The 23,811-nt window shown below is 34.5% G+C and overlaps 2 protein-coding genes and 1 long non-coding RNA gene across 4 annotated transcripts in view; 2 read left to right on the top strand and 1 right to left on the bottom strand.

Moving 5' to 3' along the window:
* The first annotated feature begins 1,808 nt into the window (after positions 1-1,808).
* b4galt7 (xylosylprotein beta 1,4-galactosyltransferase, polypeptide 7 (galactosyltransferase I)) lies at positions 1,809-9,594 on the top strand. 2 transcript variants are annotated; one of them, XM_056472553.1, is made up of 7 exons: positions 1,809-2,382; positions 2,597-2,629; positions 5,356-5,685; positions 5,954-6,179; positions 6,264-6,347; positions 6,417-6,521; positions 8,997-9,594. In XM_056472553.1, exons 1-7 carry the CDS (start codon positions 2,330-2,332, stop codon positions 9,150-9,152), a joined length of 987 nt encoding a protein of 328 aa, XP_056328528.1. In that variant the 5' UTR covers positions 1,809-2,329; the 3' UTR covers positions 9,153-9,594. The 2 variants fall into 2 exon arrangements, with proteins under 2 accessions (XP_056328528.1, XP_056328529.1); XM_056472554.1 differs by lacking the exon at positions 2,597-2,629.
* A 2,185-nt stretch (positions 9,595-11,779) lies between these two features.
* Positions 11,780-13,510, bottom strand: LOC130240894 (uncharacterized). The gene is made up of 5 exons (XR_008838812.1): positions 13,462-13,510; positions 13,121-13,176; positions 12,824-12,987; positions 12,349-12,486; positions 11,780-11,827 (listed from the first exon to the last, which is right to left on the bottom strand). It is a non-coding gene; the product is annotated as an uncharacterized LOC130240894 (long non-coding RNA).
* Positions 13,511-17,659: 4,149 nt separating this feature from the next.
* emx3 (empty spiracles homeobox 3) overlaps positions 17,660-23,811 on the top strand; it is a 14,267-nt gene continuing 8,115 nt past the window's right edge. The window contains exon 1 of the mRNA XM_056472130.1: positions 17,660-18,380. Coding sequence (XP_056328105.1) covers positions 18,032-18,380 — 349 coding nt within the window. The 5' untranslated portion in view covers positions 17,660-18,031. The remainder of the gene's footprint in view (positions 18,381-23,811) is intronic.

Genomic DNA, 23,811 nt, shown 5'->3' with positions numbered 1-23,811 from the left:
ATATATATATATATATATATATATATATATATAGTCAATATTTACAAAGGTATTTTGAAAAAAAAAATTAAACCCTGTAACCATCGAATTTCATTTATTTATTTATGTCTACTACAGGTGTCAATAATACAGGTTTTCAGCTTTCTTCAAAACACTTGTGTTTAGCAGAATAAAGATTCTCATAAAAGTTTGATACACTTGAGGGAAAGTAAATACTGAGTACTTTTACATTTTTGGCTGAAAATGGTATAGTGGTATCCTATAGGAAATGATAAAGGCATAGTTCGCCTTAAAACATTGTCATCATTTACTCACCACTGACCTGTTTCAAACCTGTTTTAAGTCGAACACAAAAGTTCAAATGTTGGAAACCGTTGAGTATTTAGTGACCAGTTTTCTTCAAAATAAAACCGGTAAGTCTAGGTTGAGTAACTAATGACGACAAGTTTAATTTTGGGGCAAACTATCCCTTTAAAAGTAGCTATGACAAAGTAACTAGTAGAATCTAGTAAATTAATGTACAGTAGTCAACATTTATATATCAATGTTTTACTGCAATTGCTGTCATATCAACCAGTCTGGCCAGATGATGCACAGCAGCAATATTTGAATTTAAAAGAATCTACCCCATAATTGCACTCAGAATAAAGTTTCCCACTCCCCTCAACATTGGCTTAGTTCTTATTTTAATGTCATTTCCCTAATTGTTGGTGTATTGTATCAATATTAACTATACTGTTTATTTCATAATATGAAGAATTGGTGTTGTAGAATAGTGTTTAAATACTGCTACTGTCCATCTACTACACACTGGCCAAATTGGTTGATGACAGTAATTGCAGTAAAACATTGATAAATAGTACTAGTAGTCAACATTTAAAATGGATCAAAAAAAGTTTGACAAGAATGGGTTGTGTTCAATTGTTTTAGGATAACTTGATGAAAAGGGTTTGACCCACTTCAAATGTTGACTACTGTACGCTACATTAATTTACTGGATTATCTACTAGTTATTGTGTTGGCTTTTAAAGGAATAGTTTGCTTAAAATGAAAATTGTCGTCATTAATTACTCAACCTTGACTTACTGGTTTTATTTTGAAGAAAACTGGTCACTATTAAAATAACATCAGGAAAACCATACCTATGGAGAGGTCGATCCTAAACGGTTTCCAACATTTGAGCTTTTGTGTTCGACATAATCGACATGGTCAAGGGTGAGTAAATGATGACAATGTTCTAAGGTGAACTATACCTTTATCATTATATATAGACTACAATTTTTCAGCCAAAAATGTAAATGTACTTAGTATTTACTTTCACTCGAGTGTTTCAAACTTTTATGAAAATCTTTAATCTGCTGAACATGAGTATGTTACGATGCGCTTTAAACCAGATCTTTTGAAATGTGAAATCGTTTCGGCTGGTCTGAAAGGTTTGTAGAGGTTGCAACAACTGTAGCATTCGTTTTCAAAAAAGATAACGTTACAGTGTTGGAGTGTCTAACACATTGCTAATGTACTCGTGTGTTGCCGTCAAATATTTACAAAATTACCTTTTAACTGTTTTTTAGACCGAATTATATAAGTTGATCGACTTAGGGGCAAGATTTGAGCAGGCCATTACAACTATTTCTTAGTCGTATTTCTGAATGTGTTACTGAACTCAGATTTCTCTTCCACATTTCCTTCTTTTTTTAGTTTGTACATAGAACTGTTACAATTTAGCACTCAGAATATGGTGTAACACCGGTAAGGTCAGAGAGTCCTAGGAACTTTAATCCGTACAATGTTTCCAGAGGAATGTTTCAAAGACGGACGCTTTTAGCCAGCGTGTGATTTTTTTTCTTTTGTCACAGTTCTCTGTCAAGTTTTTACACATTTATCGGTAATGACGCGTCGCAGTAAATAAACAGAAACTATATACTATGTTTGGGGCTTTTAACGCACGTTTAATCGGGCATTCTCGCGGAATCGTTTCCCTTAAATCAGCTCTTGCCGTTCGCTTGTTATTTGTCGTACCGTTATGAGTGACGTGTAACTTAACTAAACGCGAAATTCTTCCCAAATAACACATCTGAAACGGGTTTATGATGTGTTTAAGCTTGATAAAGTGATTGTATCTGCTATGAAAGAACACGTTCAAGCCGTCAGCTAAGGATGTGATAAATTGCGGATCGTTTATGATGGAAATAGACAAAAGACACTGTTATAAACGAGCAATTGAACTTTAACATGTAACGGTAGATGACTGAGGCTGAATATCAGTGAGGATATTTGGATCAGCTTGCCTTCTTCAGCGTGGTACAGTGTTGCTCAGAAAGGCACCAAGATGATGTACTCTTCACGGAGGAAACCTGTGCTGTATTTCAAAGATGACAGAAGGTAAAGAAGGTGCTCGTTTTAATCTGTTTGAGTTTTAATGAACTTCACTTTATAATGAATTTGCACTCCATTAGGTGAATTGTAAATGGTTGCATGTGGGTGTGTAAATAAAATATAAGCTTACTTTTAAAAGCTTACTTTATTAGATTTGTTCGATTAGTTTGTGTGTGTCCATTTTGTATTTTATTCTAATGTTTTTAAATATAATTTCAAGAAGTGAAAGTCGAGGGGTGCGGCGTCCAGGAGAGTGAGTATAAGGCATTATATTGAGAGATTGTGAAATTTGAGGAAGACCAGTTGTGTACAGATGCATGAGCTGCTTGAGGAGTAACAACCCCTTTGTAAAACAATGTAACTAATGCGTGCTGTTGTGGATTGTATTTTGCGTATGTTCATTGACTGAAGCACTGACAGCTTAAACCCAGAGACTCCTGAACTCTGAAAGGTCTTATGTGAACTTTAAAGACCCTATAAAGTTATGCATGTATGTTAACTCTGTTTCTCTTAAGTTAAAACTAACTAAAAATATGAATGACAGCATGCTGAAATGCTGTCTAGAGTGAGAATGTCCTTTTCACTAAAACTGTCCCAAACATGTTTCAGTTTTATGCATGCATCATGAGAGGGTGCACAAAATCAGTGAATTTTGTCATTCAAGCATTATGTGTGTGTGATGTTCACACACGGCACTATTTTTGTGTTTGTATGCACAATTCGCACATGCTTTGAATTTAGTTTTTTTTGTTGCTCCACAGGATATCAACACTGATCCAGGCCAGTGTTACATGCTAGGAAAAGGAGACAATAAAAGAAAAAAATGCATAAACAGAAGTATACGTTGGTCTTGAAGCTGCAGTCATGTCATTAAATTGTGAATTAAATTTAGTGGGCAAAAACAAATCTATAATCAAGTGTAGAAATGTATAATGAAGCACTGCTTATACAGTCCTTTTCAAATGATCAATTTTTCTGCTGGTCCTTGGCTTCTTTCACTCTTGAGGTTTTGCTGTGATGTTTCCCAGCACTGCTTGCTCTTTTCCTGTTTTGTTGCCGAGTGGTCTTTAAAGTGTTTGGAGCGTAACTGGCCCTAAAATGCATCCACCTAACTAACTAAATAGGCCCTGATATATTTCAAATGAAATTGTTCAGGAAAGGATTGCTTTACTAGCACTTATATCTGACTCCCCAGTAGGTGCTATTATGCTGTTGGCTAGACCATTCCCCAAGGTGAACCTGTAGTGCCTTATGGCAGTGGACAGAAATAAATACTAATGTTGGGAATAGAGATCGATCTATCTATCTATCTATCTATCATATAGAGAGGGAGTCTTGGTTATATTTAATTAGAACAGAAAAATATATATTATCTATTATTAGTATGATCATTACATAAATGTTTCTAAAATATCTAATTTTTTATATATATATATATATACATGTATGTATGTATGTATGTATGTATGTGTATATATATATTATTTTTATTATTATTATTTTATATATATCAGCTATCTGAAATACTTGAGCAGAATAGTGTTAGCAAACAAACCATTGTTTTTTTATATATACACACACAGGTGGGAGGCGTGCGCTGACACGAGGCTGCAGGCCAAGTGCCTCAGTGTCCCACCAATGATGATATACAGCCACATCACACTGCTACTAGTGTGATATTGCGTTTATACAACAGTTCGATGGCATAATTAGGTATATAAAAAAGAAAATTAAACACAGAGTCTCAAAACCCTTTTGTATGAGGAACTACTTTCTTCCACCATTCCTTCACACCTGCAGCTAACGTCAGAACAGCAGAAACTGTTGCTACTTCACCAACGTCACTTTAGAGCTAGTATTTGAATGATTGCCTCGCATAATATCTAAAGTGATGGCAAAACAGGTGATTTTGCTGACATTTCAATATTTTAAGTCTGAACATCATAAAATGCCATCAGTCTACAGAGATTTCCCAGTATTTCTCTGTTGCAATCAGGAGATCACAATAATTAACCCTGAAAAATTCAAAGCAACACAATCACTACCAGATTACTGTGGTGTTTGCGATAAAGAAAAAATGCTAAACATGCAGCCATTTCTTCTTTCTTTCTTTGTACTGAACTAGTCTGCAGTAAAGAAAACAGGAGACTCATGAGAAACAGATGACCAACCAAAAAGTAACTTGGGCTTATACAAAAAGTGGCCAACACAAAATGCATACATTCCTAATATGCGTGTCCCATCTCACACTCAACACACTACAATTATATGGTATAAATACAGCACTACAACATACAAAAGAGAGAGATTGACTTAGAATGTCACTTACCTGTTTTATATTGATTTGACCAGCTGTAGTTAGCAATTACACTGTTTTTCTTTTCTAAGGGCTTACTATGCGGTCTCTGTCGCCATCTTGTGGATGATAAGCTAATAGTGTTCGCAAACAAACCATTGTATGTATGTATGTATATGGTGCCCTGTCTTTCAGAAATGATAAATAAACTATCCTTAGCACTTTCCTTATAAATAAACTGCATAGTTGCATTATAAACAACGTTCTTGACTAAAAAAGCCTCAGAAGTACATTATGTTGTCCAACAGCAGCAATATTTGTAAAACTGTAGAGTGCGCTCTGCTTGTTGCTGTATGTGGGTGGAGTAATACACAAGGGTGAAGGGTTAAGATATATATATATATATATATATATATATATATATATATATATATATATATATATATATAACAGTGGTTTGTTTGCTAACACTATTCTGTTCAAGCATTTCAAATAGCTTCTTACTGCTAAATAAAGAACAAAATTATCTTTGATGAAATTATATCAAGGCCTTAAAACCTTAATCGCAGACTTTAAATGTTTCCCGCGATCTTTGTTGCATGTTTATTTAATGTCTGATGAATAATATGTCAGGTTTAGCGCAATTATTTAGAGTTTTCACACTAATGCATTTCTGCTTTCAGTTTTCTGTCGAGGAAATGCACCGTCTGGAAGCTGTTTGGCCTCTGCATGGTGTTTGTTTTTGGGTCCCTTCTCTGGGTGCAGCTGACGTGTTCAGGAGACATGAGCCAGACTGCTGGATACAGCCATCTCCCTCAACAACCTTGTCCCATAGACAGACAGTCGTCCCATGTTGATGATCCTTCCTGGGGCCCTCATAAAATGGCCCTGATTGTCCCATTCAGAGAGCGTTTTGAAGAGCTGCTTGTGTTTGTCCCTTATATGCACGCCTTCCTCAACAAGAAGAAAATACGACATAAAATAATAATTATAAACCAAGTAGATCACTTTCGGTGAGTAACATTTGCAACACTGTTTATTTGTTTGCTAGTGGTTTATTGTGGTATTTTTTTCTCAAATTGTATCATATACTAGCATTAAAAATCATATCTAATTAATGCTTTCATTTGTGTTTTTTAATTGTATATATTTTTAATTAATGTTTTCCCCATGAAAATAGCTGTTGTTGCTGACATGGCATTAAATTAATATTTATGTTATGATAGGAGTTCTTTATTGGAAGCACATGTTATGATTTTTGTTTTCTAACTTGTGCCTCAGGTTCAATCGTGCCTCTCTTATTAACGTTGGCTACATGGAAAGTGGGAATGACACGGACTACATTGCAATGCATGATGTGGACTTGTTGCCTCAAAATGAGGATCTGAACTATGGGTTCCCAGCAGATGGGCCCTTCCATGTGGCCTCACCAGAGCTTCATCCTTTATATCACTATAAGACGTATGTTGGAGGGATCCTGCTGCTCACTAAGAAACATTATCTGGCGGTAAGAAACCTAAACTCTTTTGAATGTTCTGGGATTTTCCCAGTTTGTTCGGGAATTACAATTGCTTGTGATTTCTACCTGAAGTGCAACGGGATGTCAAACCGCTTTTGGGGATGGGGAAGAGAAGATGACGAGTTTTTCAGGAGACTAAAAGCAGCTAATCTTGAGGTACACAAAGATTAAATATAATGTAATGTAATATGATGTAATATAACAATTGTCAATGTATATTTGCAGCTTTTTAGGCCAACGGGTATCACTACAGGAACTAAAACATTTAGACACATCCATGATCCAGCCTGGAGGAAAAGAGACCAGAAGCGGATCGCGGCACAGAAACAGGTAATAATCTCTAATATTTAAACATTTCTTTGATGTTTTTGACAGAAGTGTTGCTCATTAAGGCTGAATTTATTAAATTTAAAATAAAATAAAAACATTGTTGTTAAGTATTGGAACAATATAAATGTCTATTATTGTTATTATTATTTATTTTTATTTATTACTATTATTTATTATTTTTATTTATTTATGTTCTGCAGCTATTACTCAAGGCTTTAGTTTCATATGATTCTTCAGAAATCATATGATCATCTGATGCTCTATAATAATTTGTCATATTAGCAGTGTTAAAAATGAGCTGCCTCAGGTTTTATGGAAATCATTTTTATTCTGAATTCTTTGGTGAATTAGTATTTTAAAAGAACAGTATTTATATGAAAAATGCCACTTTGGATCAATTAAATAGGACAGGGAGTCGACAACAAAATGAGTTGATTTTGAGGTGTTAAGAATCCAGAGTCTGTTCCAAAGTTGGCAATTGATTCTATGAGGAGAATCGACTTCTCTTTTAGGTTTAAAAGAGCTGATTGATCATTTGCAAATAATGTTTCCACAAACAGATTCAGATTCTTCACTTCAGTTAATCATTTCAAACAACCACATCCATGGACCGCTCAGCAGGTAATGGTAAATGATTCTGAAATATTCAAAGGATTTTTTTGTTTAGTTTACACTTTATTGTCCTTGATGGAGTAATTTGTCTTGGACCCTAGGCCCACATTTGCATACACTGAACAAACACGGACAACACGGATCAACACTTAACATTCAATCACCAACACAAATATTAAATATTTAAAAGTCTAATTGATGTAGGGAAAAAAAATTCTTAAAACGAATGTGTGTATCTGCACATGTATCGTCGAACAGAAGGCAGTAACTCATACTCATAAAATAATGCGAGGGGTCAGCTGATATTTTAATAGCTTTGTAAAGAACTGATTGCTCATAGAAAGATTGTAATGATCGATATTCCCTTTGTTCTATGATTCCCTATTACCAACCCTCCAAGCTTGGCTTTAGATTAGGGCTGAACAATACAGCATTTGAGCATCGATAACACTGTGTGTGTTTGCAATAGCCACATCACAGGATAAGAATAATTTCTTAAATTATTTATGCTGTAATGACCATATTGTTTTACATTTGATTGTTCAATTTCTGTACTTGAATATGGTTTGACTCCCCAGAAAACCATAAAGTGCTGTGTATTTAAAGTTTTTATTACATCTTTTTATTATAATTATAATTCATATTTTATGCATGAAATGATATTTGTATCGCGCTATATATCACAGTAAAACAAAATATCACAATGTCAGATTTTTCCAATATCGTGCAGCCCTAAAGATTCGATTGTAATGTTTTTATACCACACAGTAAATCCAGTACATGTCAATAGGATCCAACAGAATCAACAGAAATACTATGTAAACATTTATTGCTGATTATGACCTCTCATTTCTGGACGTCAATGGCATTTAGGGTTTTAACTTGATCTCTGTACATAATTCAGACTTTAATAAAGATAGTTTTTGTTGTATGTTCCTTATAAATGGCTTTAGCGTACATGGTGAATCTGAGTTCTAGTCCACAATAAGGTTTCGAGCTCCACTCTGAATACATAAACAGATAAGATGCGTTACGTGTGTTTGTTCGTTTATTTATTTTTTCTCATTCTACTTTGTTTTTTTTTAATAGAGCTGAAATATAATAAAGCAAAATATCTGATTGACAGATAAACTGCACACTCTTATTTCAGTGTTGAATTGTTGAATTGAAAAAGAATTATGACAACAGTGTATCAATAATTGAACTGAAAGATCACACATTTTTATTGTATATCTTTATATATATATATATATATATATATATATATATATATATATATATATATATATATTGTATCAACTCTTGTTGAAATGTGATGTTGTTGTTGACTTTGATTATTGACTTTCTTTATTATCCACAAGTGGAAATGTATCTTTGGCTTTACCACATAACTAAATCAACATTCACGTCACAAATATCACAAAAAATATTAAACTTATTGAAGTTATTTTAATGTTCTATGTTTTTATCAATGTTTTTCTATGGCAACATGAGCAAACATGAACCAACGACAGTAGTGAGGAATTGATTCTTCACTGTTGTTGCAATTATTTTTCGATTCCATAATTGAAATTGACTCCTTTTCATTTTAAAAGATCATTGATTTTATATTGAATGATTCTAGAATAATTAGATGCATTTCCGTCAACACATTTGGATTGTTCACTTCAATGAATATGTTCAAATAACCAATAAGGATTTTCTGTTATATATTACTGATCTTGAAGTGTCACACAGTATGACATAAATTAGATTAAGGAAAATTAGCAGCGTCATTATTTACACCTGGCAACTGACAAATAGATGTTGATATCAGGTGTTCACGGGGCCAACTGTATTTCAACTTCTGTCTGCTTTTGGCAGGAGCAGTTTAAGGTGGACCCGGAGGGTGGCCTGAGTAACCTTCACTATAAGGTGGAATCCAGAAAGGAAGTGTCAATCAGCGGAGCTCCATGTACTGTGATCAACACCTTTGTGGAGTGTGACCTCAACCAGACCCCATGGTGCCAGTTCAGCTAATAATAATATTAGTTCATAATGCATAATTCACTTAATGCTTAAATAGGACCTGGAAAGCCAGAATGATACGGATTCTCCTTCTGTGGTGCCAGAAAAGCTTTCACAGATTATCAGTGCCAGTCACACTTGGAAAAAAAAAAACAGACCGTCGGACCAAATAGACTTGAATATGTGACTGGTGGAAAAGGAGGCTTTATTTTTCTATGACAAGTGTTTTTGGCTTCATCCTTAATGAAGCTTTGCCTCATTTTTGAAGTGAACTATGGACCATTAACAGGTACAGCACTGAGTTTGCTTCATCGACACTGCAAGCATCCAAATGTCTGATTTTTAATGAGTTTTATAATATTTTTAGCTGTAGCCGTGGCTTGTTTTGAAACATTTCTCCTCGTGCAATTGTGAGTATTTGCTCAGCCTGGTCTTTTTGCTTGAATTTAAAATCGTTGTGTTGAAAAAGACAACCTTATATATATAAGTTGGTTTAAGGGTACTTTGTATTTGCACATTATTCAGTATTTATATATATAAAAAGCTCAAATTTTTACTAATTTTTTCTTCCCATGTTTTAAAATGCATGGAATGCTGTTACATTTTGGCACTCACAGGATTATATAGAGACTTTATGAACTGGAGGCATGAAGCTTAATCCAAAAAGAAAAAAAACTGAGTGCAAATGTTAATAAAATTTGGACCACATTAATATTATTTTGGCCAATTCCTGACAAACTGTGAATCAGTATGTGGTTTCAATTTACAATATGTTCTTGTGCTGGTTGCTACAACCTGCACAAACAAATGTTTGCCAAAAAATAAAGAAAATATGACTCCATTTTATAATACTGCTTTACATTCACCAGCATAGGAATTTCTATTTAAGTCACTTTATTTTGATCATGTCAGCGTTTTTGTAGTGTTGTTTGTGTGTATGCCATTAGCACTTCTTACAAAGCTACGAGACTGTATTTGTCTAGGAATGCTGCGCTGAGTTTTCATTAGCTGTTGCTAATGGCTATTAATATCAGCATTAGATTTCACTGGTTATATATTTTTTTCGTTCACTTAAGTCTTCTAAAGCAGTGTTTCTCAACCACGTTCCTGGGGGACCACCAGCTCTGCACATTGTCCGTAACTCCTTAATCAAACACACCTGATTCAGTTCATAATGGGTGTGACAAACAAAGGAGACATCCAAAACATGCAGTGTTGGTGGTCCTCCAGGAACGTGGTTGAGAAACACTGTTCTAAAGAATTATGCTGAAACGTTTTTGGGGTACATTTTGTTAAAAACTACCATGTAGGAGTGCAAAAAAAGAGCTGGAGACTTCTAGTTAGCCTAAAAAACTGAACAATGTTATCAATAATTCTAAAGCAGTTTTTCTTGCTATATCAAGGACATTAAAGACAGAATAAATCATTCTGTCTTTCTCAGTGACTGACAAGCACAATGACAAAAGAGTGTGACGATGTGTCACTCTGCAAAGACTTTTCAAAGATTTTTTTTAAAAACTGGTAATCATACTTTTGTCAACATTAGGCATAACCGTTATTGATGACTTATTAATTAAATGTAGTTCCAAATAGAGCAGCATGCTTACTTAGTTACTAAGGCTTACTGTTTAGTTTTTTCATCCATACCAGAGATGCCCAAACTAGGGCCCACGGGGCAAAGTTGGCCCATGGTAACCTTTGGTTTGGACCACCATCCCATCTGAGAAGAGAGAAAGAATGATAGGGATGGTTTAGATATTGTCATTGGAAATCTAATGTAACCTTTTGTTTGTTTTATTGTTCTAAGCAAACTGAAGTGTTACAATTAAACAGTGTAAATAGTCAGATTTAGTGTACATATTTAGTGCACATACTGTCACCTGACGGATAGAGGACAAATCAAGGCAAAGACAGATTCCGCTTGACTATTCAGCATTGAACTCAACTGTGTTATAAATGCGATTGTTTATGCTTTTATTGCAATAAGTTATCGTTTTAAATGGCATACTGCATTTCCTGATGCAATTTAAAGTAATGCATTTTAATAAATTAGGAAATTACCCATGGCAACTTTAATATAATATAGTTTGGTATATTTACCACGGGTCTCAGTGATATTTGGTTTTTAGTCCTTTATACGAAAAAGTTTGGGCACCCCTGATTTAGACTCTCTAGTTTACCACAGTGTGAAGAAACTAAATTAATTAGGCTACCGTTTGTTTCTATTTGTAAAACCCTGACTCATTTGCCTCGATCGGGTGAACATGAAATGAAGACATTTGGCCTCCAATTAATATGTTTTGTTGATTTTTACAATTTTATTTTTAAATCATCGTCCGACTTGAGCTACACGTTAGTGCCAACCGCTCATCCCTTACAAAAAAAACCCACAGGAATCCTGCAGGAATATTGTGCAGATTTCCTACAGGATTTTCAGCTCATTTTCCTGTAGGAATACCTGCAGGAAATTTATGCAGGGATTATTCCTGCAGGAATTACAATCCTACAGGTCTATTAAAATATACAGTTCCAGCAGGATTATCGTGCAGGACAGATATGAATTTAGAGAAATTTCACAATGAAACAATGTATTTTGACAATTTTTTATTAAAATTGTAAAAAAAAAAAAGAAAAAAGTAGACCAAAGCAGAATCCAATTCACAGCAGGCTGCATTTACTCCATTTCCCTAAAAAAAGTAAAGAAAGTAAGTGGTATAGTTGGTGTAGGGGAGAATGCAGTCTTTACAGTATAAAAAGCATTACAGCTATGAATCCCCATAAACAACCAATGCATGCTTTTCACAAAACTGTTATGATGTGTTTAACGGTCATCAGCATCCTAAATACCTTAAAGTTTTTAATATTTAGATTTTTTAAATGTATGTACATTTATATGTATTTATGTATAATATAATCTTTGCGTCAAATTACAAAAAATAAATGATTGCTTATGCGAGGAGTATTTAATGAAGTGTCTATGGGGACAGGATCGTAGATCTGACATCATTCCCTCTTCAGGCTGCCGTTATCAGTCTCACACTATTTTATTTTCCTTTTTCTGTAAGTCTTGATAACACCATCCTGGGTTTTTCCTTTTATTATTTCAGCAAAAAGAATTGTAAAAAAATTTTTTTTGTTGTATTCTCCAATTCACAAATGTGATAATACAAGTGTGTGTGCGTTCGTGCGCGTGTGTACAAATTATTACCTTACTCGTAACTTGTGCTCTTAATTTTTCCGAGTGCTGCCCTGATAACTTTTATTGGTACATCTGGAAATTTCTTCTGTGCTGTGTCTGTAAATTCCCCTCTCCTGAATATCCTCCTCCTGAGAGTTTCTTTGTTCTCTAAAGAGAAATAAATACTTAAAAAATACTTAAAGTTGAAAATACATATCTTCAATCATGATTAGGCATGGGCCGGTATAAGTTTCTGGTGGTATGATAACTTTGGATAAAAATATCACGATATTGTGATTACTGCTCTAAAGTAAGTTATTTTTAAATATCCGAGTAAAAAACTTAAACTTAAACACAATATATTTTATTTTAGAAAAGATTTAAAATATTTTGTAACAGTAAACATGTCAGGCTAAATAATTACAATAAATCATTGACTTCTGCTGTCTTCATTAGTTTCAAAAACACAGATTTCTTTACAACACATAAAAACCTTTACAAATACCTTAGAAACAGTCTAAAACTGTGGCTGGTAAACTTTCATTCTCATCGGCAACATCCACAACATCTCCAGGGTCAAAGTTATTTTTCAGTATGTTCTTTTTAGGAACAATGTCAGGTCGGTGGCTCCTCCCTTCATTCCACTAGGACCCATGTTTTGCCCATTTTCTAACACAGATAGATAGATATATAGACAGACAGATAGACAGACAGACAAACCCACAAACATATATACACACAAATAAATATCATTCATTTATCTGGTTGATTCAGCTGACTGTATCCATGACAACAGTTTTACCTTACGTCAACCTGCCAACAGGTAGTTTGCTGTCCGACCGACGATCAAAATGATTTCTGAGGTAACAATAAACGACATTAGCATCAATTATAAGCAGTAAATGATAAAAATATAATTAATATAGCCATTTTTTAAATTAAATTTTGATATAGGCGCCGGCGGTAGTAGGCCTGGGTATATTACGTTAGCAATATACTAGTATTGTTAACGTGATCTCGGCTTTAAAAGGAAAAAAAAAAGCATTTGTTTTGGTGTTACAAAGCAATTTACTGATTTAACGTTAAAATAGATAAGTAATTATAGCATTTTAACGATAAAATAACTTAAGAAAAGTACTTTACCTTCAGAAGACGGTTGGTGACAGTTGACTGACGTGCATTCGAATCGGCGACGTGAAGCGAGTCATCTCAATGAATCGGATCTTTTCTCTGAATGATTCATTTTACCGGAGTTTATAATGTAAACTACATTATTACGCCAGTGGGTGGCGAAAACGAGCGTCTTTTTAAGTGTGAAAGACTATCTGTATGAACCTGTAAAGCAGATTTATTAAAAACACACGTATTCCACAAACAAAGAATTTATTTTCTTAAAGAAAAAAGTATGTTTATAAAGAATGTTTGTTTTAATTTGTTTAACAAAGTCCATTTGCCAAATAATACACACACATATTAGTAGTAGTCATTATTAACTTAAATATTGTAATTATTATACGTTTATAATATAGACCTTTACATTATTGGCAGCAATGTATTATCTAATTTCAATTTTGCATTTATGTCTTATTTTATTTAAAATTTTTATAATAATTTACTAATTAAATTTACTCTAACACTGCAGAAAACACATTATGTTTACCAATCCAACTAACAATAACCCTAACCTGCTTCTTTTTAAAGGATAAAATTAGAATAAAAAGTGTACTTAAACGAAGAGGCACCAGTTCCAGCTGCCACAAAAAGGCAATGGACACAGAATAACAGGTTGCTCAGGTCAAAAGGACAGAGAATCAGGGATAACAGCAACAAACATTTTCAAAGAAAAAGGGATAGACTCTGTTGAACTCATAAAATGCACAGACATACATTCAACATGTGTCCACCTCACAGACAGGTCTTGCAGTTTTTTATTTTTATTTTTTTGCATCCAACCAAACAGATGTTAGTTGAATTCAAATAGCTGAATTGACATTTTAATAAATGAAATAAGAAAGTATAGAAATAAAACGTAAAAGTGTAGAGCTTGTTTGTTTGCATATATGCATAATTTGAATGGTTTAGAGTAATGGTTGATTTTTATAATTGCCTATAATCTATTCGTATACTTTTATTTATGTATTTATTAATTTTTTGTTTGTTTGTATTGTTTATCTGTTAGAACTCATATTGTAATGCTACCAACAGCAAGTGACAGAATTTCTTTCTTTCATTCCAATTACAACAAATAACTCCTGCAAGTCCTGCAGGAATTATAAAATCCTGCAGGATTTGTCACTTGCTTGGATCCATTGTAAAACCTGTAGGAAATTCCTGCACATATCGTCAATGTGTCCTACAGGATTTTATAATTCCTGCAGGACAGCAGCTATCCTGCAGGGGAAAAAATTTAAATCCTTCAGGATTCCTGTAAAAAGTACTGCAGGATTCTAAAACCTGTAGGAATTGCCTGCACATATTGTCATTTTGTCCTGCAGGATTTCATAATTCCTACAGGATACCAGCAGGTTCCTGCAGAAAAAATGAAAATCCTGCAGGATTCCTGTAGGCTATTTTTGTAAGGGCAGTGTATGGGATTTTGAAATCTTAATGGATGTGGTCTGTCTACACATTTGACACTAGAGGGCGATGTTAGTTAAGATTGAGGTGGACCACCAGACTGACTGCTTTGTTCAGTCACTTGTTTCTGAAGACTGACGGACATCACATCTGCCACAGTAGCTTATAAAAGACCTGCGATACGTTTAATTTATGTGGTGTATTAGTGAAAACAACTAACTAAAATTGATCACTAATTCTACTCATAATGCACAGCCTAGTGTGCAAAGTGAGCATATAGTTTGCTGAATTTGACCTAAAATCGTCCACTCTTTTGTTTATATATATATATATATATATATATATATATATATATATATATATATATATATATATAGCCTACATAATTAAACAATACGTTATCAAACCAAGCCTTATTGAATTTACATAAAGTTTTAATGTGGATATTTATAAACACGATTAATTTGAGTAATTTCATAATCTGAAGATTTACAATTATACAACTTCATGTTTGTCGTCCACGTTCCGCTTTTTTTCATAATAGCAAATGTGTGTAATAATTATGTGAATAATTAATGAACTGTTTTTTTCTTCATCATATTCATTAAGTCAATATGGTCATCCATTTCATTCAGTCTCTGAGTCAGCTAATGACTAGTAAAATAACCAGTCTTGGCTTCTCCGTGTTCAAAGAGGGTTTAACACCAGTTAATTCCAGGCAGGGGAACAATAATCACATTTTAACTCGCCTTCACACCCAGAATGCACACAAAAACTCCAACTGTTATAGCCTTTCAGCTGTGAACAATCTGCAATCAATTGCCAGAGGCAAAATTAATAGATGTTAATGGCCATTTGTATTTGAGGCAAAGGGGACAAAATTGGCCAGAGAAAGCTATTAATTATATGCAGAGGGACCGAGAAGGGAGGCACAAGAGGGCTGGAGACGGGCTGCTTTGGGGCTCAATGGGGTCTGTGCCCTGCGTGGTTCACATGGGCTTCCGCTGGGTGGATTGTGAAAGGCCTGAGCAGGGGGGCTTTTGTGGGGCTCCTGAGCCGCGATTGTTCCTTCTCAAAAGGGTGACATCTGTCCAGGGTTTCCGAGACTCTGATCCACCCCATTAGCCTCCATCCTCTCTCAACAACTTATTGCGTTTGTAACTGACAAATGAGACAAGGAGAGGCACTCGAGACATGTCAAGCCGCCAGATCAATGCGCGCTCCCCTTGATCTGTGTCTGCTTCATTAAGACACCGTCAGAAAATACTTAAGCTCACAGTTGCCTTGATATTTCTGCTCATAAAAGCGAGTGATGTATGCGTTAAAGGGATAGTTCAGCCTAAAACTAGTTTATATTCTGCCATTATAATGCTCCACTTGTTCTACACTTGTTTACATTTTCTTTCTTCTGTTTAACACAAAGGGTGATGTTTTTAATGTAAGAAAAAAACAGCCGTCTTTTTCCCTATGGATGTTAATGGCAGTTTTTCTAACATTCTTCAGAATTTCTTGTTTTGTGTTGTTGTGAAGAAAACAATATAAAAGTTTAGGTGAGTGTGCGCAGAGGAAATGTTCACTTTTGGGTGAACCACGGTTTCATGGTGCCTCTTACAAAAATAGCTTACTTTGCTTTTACAACGAATAAAACCTCATGTTAAACTGCTAAACACAAATGAACCAGTCTGTAATTGGTTACAAAATGTTTTGCTTACAATTGTTTTTTAATTGGTCAAAAAAATGACGATCAATCAACCAAAGAAAGCACTTTTTAGCTATCTAATTAAACCAGTTCATTTATTTGTTATGAACACACACAATAGCCTATTCTTTAAAAAAAAATTCAGTTTATTAGCCTATATAAGATCCATTAAAGCTAATTTAACGAATTAATATTATTATAAGACTATTATTATTATTATTATTATTAACAAAAAAAATCTAAATTGTCTTATTAGGCTATTATTATTATTAATATTATTATGAATATATTAACACTTGTTTATACTTTTATATTATAATTATATAGTAGCCTAGAATACCCGTCATTTGATCAACGGTAGTATTTTTATTAGCTGACGGTTTTTGTGATTTAAGTATTATTCGTAGCTGTGATGTTAGCGTTTTCATTCCTATAAGGAAAGGTAACAATTTAATTGTGCAAATGTAACGAAAAATTTCATTTAATTTGTTTCAGTGTTATATATATATTTATATATGCGCTAAACATTTCAGTGTGAAAATTAATGAACAAAAACTAATTAGTTCCATAAGAAAAAGTAACCCGTTACTAAGCCTAAAAATTGTGAGACCGTTAATTTAGAATAAATGAATAGGATAGACTATTAATACAACTCTGTATGTGATCTCGTCTACAAATAAAGAACTAAATTAACAAATAGCTAAATATCTAAATAAATATTGCAATAAAAAACATGTCGCCTAAATCAAATGGCAGGCCAAGTTTTTCTTTTAGTTTTTCTTTTAGCTCGATAAGCTCATTAAGACATCAAGACTCAGTGTTGAGTATTTGTCTGGCTCATTTTAAATTTATGCCTAACCTTCATACATTTTTGTTTTGACGCCTCCGTTCATATGTTGTTGAACTCTTTGTAGCAAACACAGAATTTCTTTACACAACACAAAATGGCAGTAATTGACTGCGAGTGCGTCGCGCGTGGATCTGCGCATGCGCACCACACCTCGCAGCCGGAGCTCCGCGAGCAGGTATTGAAGTTGGCGCTTGACAAGCCCTGGCGCACAAACTGACGGATCATCGATCATATGAAGAGCTCGCAGCGACCTGCATCCGAGGAGCCCATGCCTGCTTCGCATACGAGACAGTTTCCGACGGCACACGAGTTCTGCTCTCACAGGGACATCAGTGAGATCTGAATTAGTTTCAACATAACTGCTGACAGAACTCTCTCGTGCATTTGCAGCTATTGGAAGTGTATTGACACCAACGAAGTTAAAGGATCCAGAGGAGCCTTCTGAAGTTATGGATTGTAGAGGGACTATATAAATGTTATCTTCTTGACTTTTTTTTTTTAAAGAATCCTGGCTTCACTCCATCATCGGGTTCAGGGTGACTTGACTCCTTTTCTATTTAACTGAATATTTTTAATAACTCATCACAATGTTCCAGCACAATAAGAAGTGCTTCACAATTGAATCTCTTGTGGGTAAAGACTCCAATTCGTCGAGTGCTGCTGCAGACGAGCCCATCAGACCCACTGCTCTGAGGTTTACTGAATCCATCCACCCTTCTCCCTTTGGGAGCTGCTTCCAGAATTCAGGCAGGACACTGTACAGCAGCAGCCCAGAGATGATGTTCACAGACCCGGCCACTCACTCCACCAACTCCGGCCTGTCTCTGCGCCACCTCCAGATCCCCACACAGCCCTTCTTCAGTCCTCACCAGAGGGACACCTTGAACTTCTACCCGTGGGTGCTGAGGAACAGATATCTGGGACACCGGTTTCAAGGTAAGGAGCAGGACGAAGACCTGTGTTCAGTCAGTGGCAGGGATGTTGAAACCAACGCATGAAGGCCATGAAGTTAAAAACAACTCGGTTTTCATGTTGAAAAAATTCAAAAGCACAAATTTGTATTAATTACAACAAAACTGATTTTTTTTTTTGAAGAATGAGCTAAGTATTTTCAGGTAATTATGTGTTTATATTTACTTCAGTGTTTATTTAAGCATTGCTTTAAATATGACTGCGCACTGCTCTTAAATATCACAACTGTCCATGAGGTAGGCTTATCTTTTAATCAAATAATATAAAATAATAAAAATAACAATTAGCTTAATATAATTTCGTCCAAATAGAGATTTAGACTTTTGACTTTAAATTGGATTGTGTCAATTTTACGCAATAACCAATAATGATTCAACTCAAAACAATTATACGCTGTCAACAAAAAATAAGAAATAGCATAACGATTATTTCGATCACATATTTACATTTGGCTATAAAAGATACGACTTGTGTTCTATACAAATCCTTTTTTTCGGGTTTTTTAAAAACAGTCGTTGGCCCAATATAACCTAAATAATAGCCTAGCATACATAAAATATGAGGCTAAAGCATAATCGCCGTTTTATGTAACATATTTAGGTTGACAATGTTTGACTAGATATAAGATCATTTATACAGAATAGGCTAGATGCTAAATCCATTTTGTTTTTATGTAAAATCATTATATATTAGCTTTTGTATTTAAATAAAACGTTTTCGGATTATTTTAGTAAAATAAAACGATTAATGGCCATTTTACAAAATTAAATAATAATAATTATTATTATCGTTATTTTCTAATAGGTTTTTTGGAAATATTTGTTATATTTTTAAAGTTCTACTGCATTTATACGACGTTGTAATTAAAAAAAAAGTATAATACATGGTAAATGATTGCATTACAATATTGAGAAGTAGAAAGATAGACTAGTTATATTATATATCTTTTCATATAGTCGATGTACACACAACAAATTTATTTTGTTTATGATTCTTACAAAGAGGAAGCACATTTGTTTATATTACTGTACTGTCATAAAGATTAACAGCTCTTACAATGACCATAACAAAAAGCAATTATACATGAATGTGTACCGCTAACTATACACTTAAAGACATGTTAATTTTTAGCAGTTATTTGGAAGCTTTATGAAATTAATAAAGAAATTAATTAATAATATGAAATTAATTTAATATAAAATTTGCACATTTGAAATATCTTCTTTGTGAGATTAAAAATGGAAAGTTTTAAAACTTGTTTAAAACTAAATTGTTATTATAATAATGTTATATTTTAATTTGAGATCATCATTTAATAGCTGTACTGGCACAGTCTGTATGCAGAGTCCTTAAAAAAGCGTAATTGATACTGAGAGGTCCAATTTACCAGGCAATTTGTTAAAGCAGCCCTCAGTATCTCTGTCCGTCTGACTCATTGCCTCACTGGAGGGGTGTGATGGGAAGCCCAGTCAAATTTGCTGTTAGGGTCCCGAGTCCTCCAGGGCATTGCTCAGGTAATTGGTGGAAGTCAGAGGTTGTTGTCACTATTACTCAGATCCGGGGTTCAGATAGAGCCTCTTTGTTTACACACAGAGCCAGTCCTCTCACTGATGGTGTCCAATAACCTAGAAAACTACTGTTTAGACAAGGCTAAATGCAGCCGTGGGGATTGGGAGGGAAAGAGGAGAGTGTCGTGCTAATGTGTCCATGGGTTTTAACTCTTTAACACTTCCTGAACGTCCATGTCCTCGGATCTGTCATGCGGGACAAGATAAACAGGATCTCAAGCTGGCCTGCTGTGGTGCGTGAGCTGGGTTTCGTGTTATGGGTACGTTTTGCAGACTGTGACAGTGGCACTGATGCATTTTTCAGAGATTTGTGGAATATCAGGTTGCAAAAAAAATCTGAAGTTGCAGACGTAAACAGCGGTATCTTCTCTATGCTGTTGAGTCTCTGATTTTACTCAGTCGTTTCAAAGAATGATGAAACTAAATAATTGTACTAATACTGCACTTATTCACCATTCAAATTCTTAGTTAAATTGTAGACTGTAGAAATTATATGATCAAAAAGTCATGACAACCTACAGTGCTCAGCATAATTGAGTACACCCCATTTCGGAAGGGAATATTTTTATCCATTTCTCAGTGAATATCATACATATATTTTGGGGCATTTGAACAAAAGAGATTTATTAAACACATTTATTTATTAAAATAATATTTTAGTCACTGAACATCTTTAGAAATAGAAAGATAATACAATTAAATTCATGCAAAAAAATTACAACCTACAAAATTTCAACTAAATTTTAAAATTATTTTGCTTCTTTTGATTTTTTTTCCTCTTTTTAAAATTTGTATTTAACATTTTTTCTAACATATAAATTTGGGTGTACTAGTTTTTGTAGCATTATCATAAGTTATTTTGTTAGATAAGCTCCAGATTTAGGTTCAGTACGGACTAATCTAATGTATATGCACAAATATAATACTGTAAAGCTTCCTATAGAAAATATGAATTTAAATGAGAGATTTGTGAGGGGTGTACTCATAAGCACTGTATGCTTTTATGATTCGTTTTAATGTTTTTATCAGGGTTCATCTTTAAGTTATACAAAGTTTAACTTAATGTTTTAAGTCCATTTAATTGATGTAAGTTGAATTAATTTGTAAAGTTAATTTGATTCAACTTAAAAAGCTTAAAAACAGTAACAGATTTTTATGATGTAAATTATAATGTGCATATTGATACAAACTTAAATTTAGCTGATTAACATTTTGTGTGAAAAACATTTTCAACCAGGAATTGCTGGAAAACGTTTGAAGTAGAAACATTTAAATAATATTTCTTGTAAATTATGCTCATCTTATGAACGTTTTCACATATATACACTTATAATTGTCATTTTTAAAGGCAGTACATATATAGTCAAGCCCAAAATTATTTATACCCCTGCCAAATTCGGACTTAAAGTTACTTTTATTCAACCAGCAAGTTTTTTTTTGTTTTGTTTTTTGACCATATGACAGGCTTCTCACAAAAGATACCACAATGTACAAGACGCATCATTATGAAAACAAAAATCTCAGCTTTTATTTACATTTGAACAAAAACTTTAGTCAGAATTAGACTATATATATATATATATATATATATATATATATATATATTAAATTCCTAATTCTCCTAATCTCTATCTATCTGTCTATCTATCTATCTATCTATCTATCTATCTATCTATCTGTCTATCTATCTATCTATCTGTCTATCTGTCTGTCTATCTGTCTATCTGTCTATCTATCTATCTATCTATCTATCTATCTATCTATCTATCTATCTATCTATCTATCTATCTGTCTATCTGTCTATCTGTCTGTCTATCTATCTATCTATCTATCTATCTATCTATCTATCTATCTATCTATCTATCTATCTATCTATCTATCTATCTATCTATCTCTCTGTTTGTCTGTCTGTCTGTCTGTCTGTCTGTTCGAGAGAATCTGGATTATATTTATTCAGATCAGAAAAATATCTGTTATAATATTAGCATGATCATTACATAAATGTTTCTAAAATAGCTAATAAAAGTGTGATTTTTCATTTATCATAAATTATCATTTTGATCTAATAAAATCAAATAACACTGTATTAATAATTTTAGTAACGTTATCAGGAATTGCAGTTATATCATACACTATAGCAGTAGTATTAGTAAAATAACAACATGTATTCAGGTAATTATTAATTTACTGAGTCATTTAATTTTCCAGATTGCTTGTGTAATATTTCAGCAAAATTAAAGTGTGTCAGGGATGTAGTGTAACCGGAGAGTCCAAAGAGTACAGTCTCCTTCTTTCCCAGTGCAGGCCACCTTCTCCCTGCCTATAATGAGAACAGCACTGACAAGACCAAGCTTGTTTGTGCCAAGGGAACGGTAGTAAAGCTGATCTGGGTGCCATCTGGTTCCCTTTTCCTCATGTTGGGGGCTTTCTTGCCGTGGAGAGGCCAGTGTGTGTTTGAGTCCAAACCCCCGGAGGGTCTCCCAGCTCTTCAGGAGGCAGGAGTCTCAGTGTCAGTGTTCTGGCCTGCTAGTCTGATCCAGCACTTTTCTCGAGAGACGGCGAGGTGATGCCACACATGCTGATGATGCCAGACCCGCCAGTTCACTTTGCCTGCAGAGTTTGGAGAAGTTAGGTCGGCTTTGGTTGGTTGGCGCTCAGTGCACCTTGAGGAAGGTTGAAGTAGGCCTTTTCATCGCCTCCAAACTGTGTGCAACTCATTATTTACATTTTTGCACAGAGATGTCTCCATTGTTTTTGCCTGTGGTGTTCAAAGCGTTTTCAACACGCCAGCTGAAAGCAGTTGTCAATGACAGTGTGTGACAGAAAATATGCAGCTTTTAGTAAAGCCCAAGTAGAGTACGCAGGTTATTAGGAGCTTCGGTTAATGAAGGCTTGTGACTAGTCGTTGCGTTTTGAGGAAACAAACAACAAGAATGTTGCAACTATTTTGGGATGTCTAGAAATGCGCTGGTGCAGTGTTATTAAGCAGGCTGTGTGCGATGGCTGAACGCTCCTCTGAAAGGAGTCTCTTCAAAGCTATTGTCTGCTGATAAAGGGTTGGTTTCAGAGTTTTTAAAGAGCCTTAAAGTCCGAACAGCCTCATGCTAATCCTCTTTTCATCTTCTGGTGATGCCATTAGCCATCTTTTGTGCTCCCAATTGTCCTTTCTTTGATGATCAGTGTTAAAATATTGAATAGCTTCTATGTAAACCATTTGGATTTAGGTTCAATTAGGTTATCTACATTTGTGGTTGGAGGATTTAGTAGTGTTTCTGCGTGACTTGTGTTTGATGGATTAATGTTTGATTCATTTAGCAACTGACAGTCTTCACGGCCTACGTGTGGGCAAAAGGACCAACCGCATTCGCAAATCCAGCCAAATTTCATGCTCGGAAAAAGTCGTTATTGAAGCAGCAAGCATCTATTTGAGACGTTTGCATGTTACCGATGTGCATTTGCGGTTGCACACCTGATGCGAACGTTGAAACACTCTGGTTATGCTTTTCCATTGACAAAAGATCATGGTTTGTCACTTCACAGTCCTCCCAGTAACCGAATAGTTTGTTTATCCGTGATTGCGGTCGTCATCTTTCTGAAGATTCTTTCAGGCATGGCTCTCCAAACACTGAAGTGGTCACATAAATGACGCATCCATTTGTTTATGAAAAATGTTTTGCGCTCTCGGCGTGTTTGCAATAAACGGCGTATGGACTCTGCCCTCCAGATGTCGTCTGGGGTCGAGCGACGATCACGTTTGCTCTGAAGCGAAAATTTTACTATTGCCTCATGTTGAGTACAATCAGACCAAATGTAAGGGATTTAGATTT

This window comes from Danio aesculapii, chromosome 14 (assembly GCF_903798145.1).
Source record: "Danio aesculapii chromosome 14, fDanAes4.1, whole genome shotgun sequence".
NCBI classification, from domain to species: domain Eukaryota; kingdom Metazoa; phylum Chordata; class Actinopteri; order Cypriniformes; family Danionidae; genus Danio; species Danio aesculapii.
Note: the sequence above shows the minus strand (reverse complement) of the source record. Positions and strands in the feature narration are given on the sequence as shown.

What these genes read in the sequence shown, in the direction of transcription:
- b4galt7 (XM_056472553.1), top strand. Translation starts at nt 2,330, where the DNA reads ATGATGTACTCTTCACGGAGGAAACCTGTGCTGTATTTCAAAGATGAC. An exon ending in TATTTCAAAGATGACAGAAG is followed by an intron (nt 2,383 to 2,596) that starts GTAAAGAAGGTG and finishes TATAATTTCAAG; the next exon opens with AAGTGAAAGTCGAGGGGTGC. An exon ending in GGGGTGCGGCGTCCAGGAGA is followed by an intron (nt 2,630 to 5,355) that starts GTGAGTATAAGG and finishes TTCTGCTTTCAG; the next exon opens with TTTTCTGTCGAGGAAATGCA.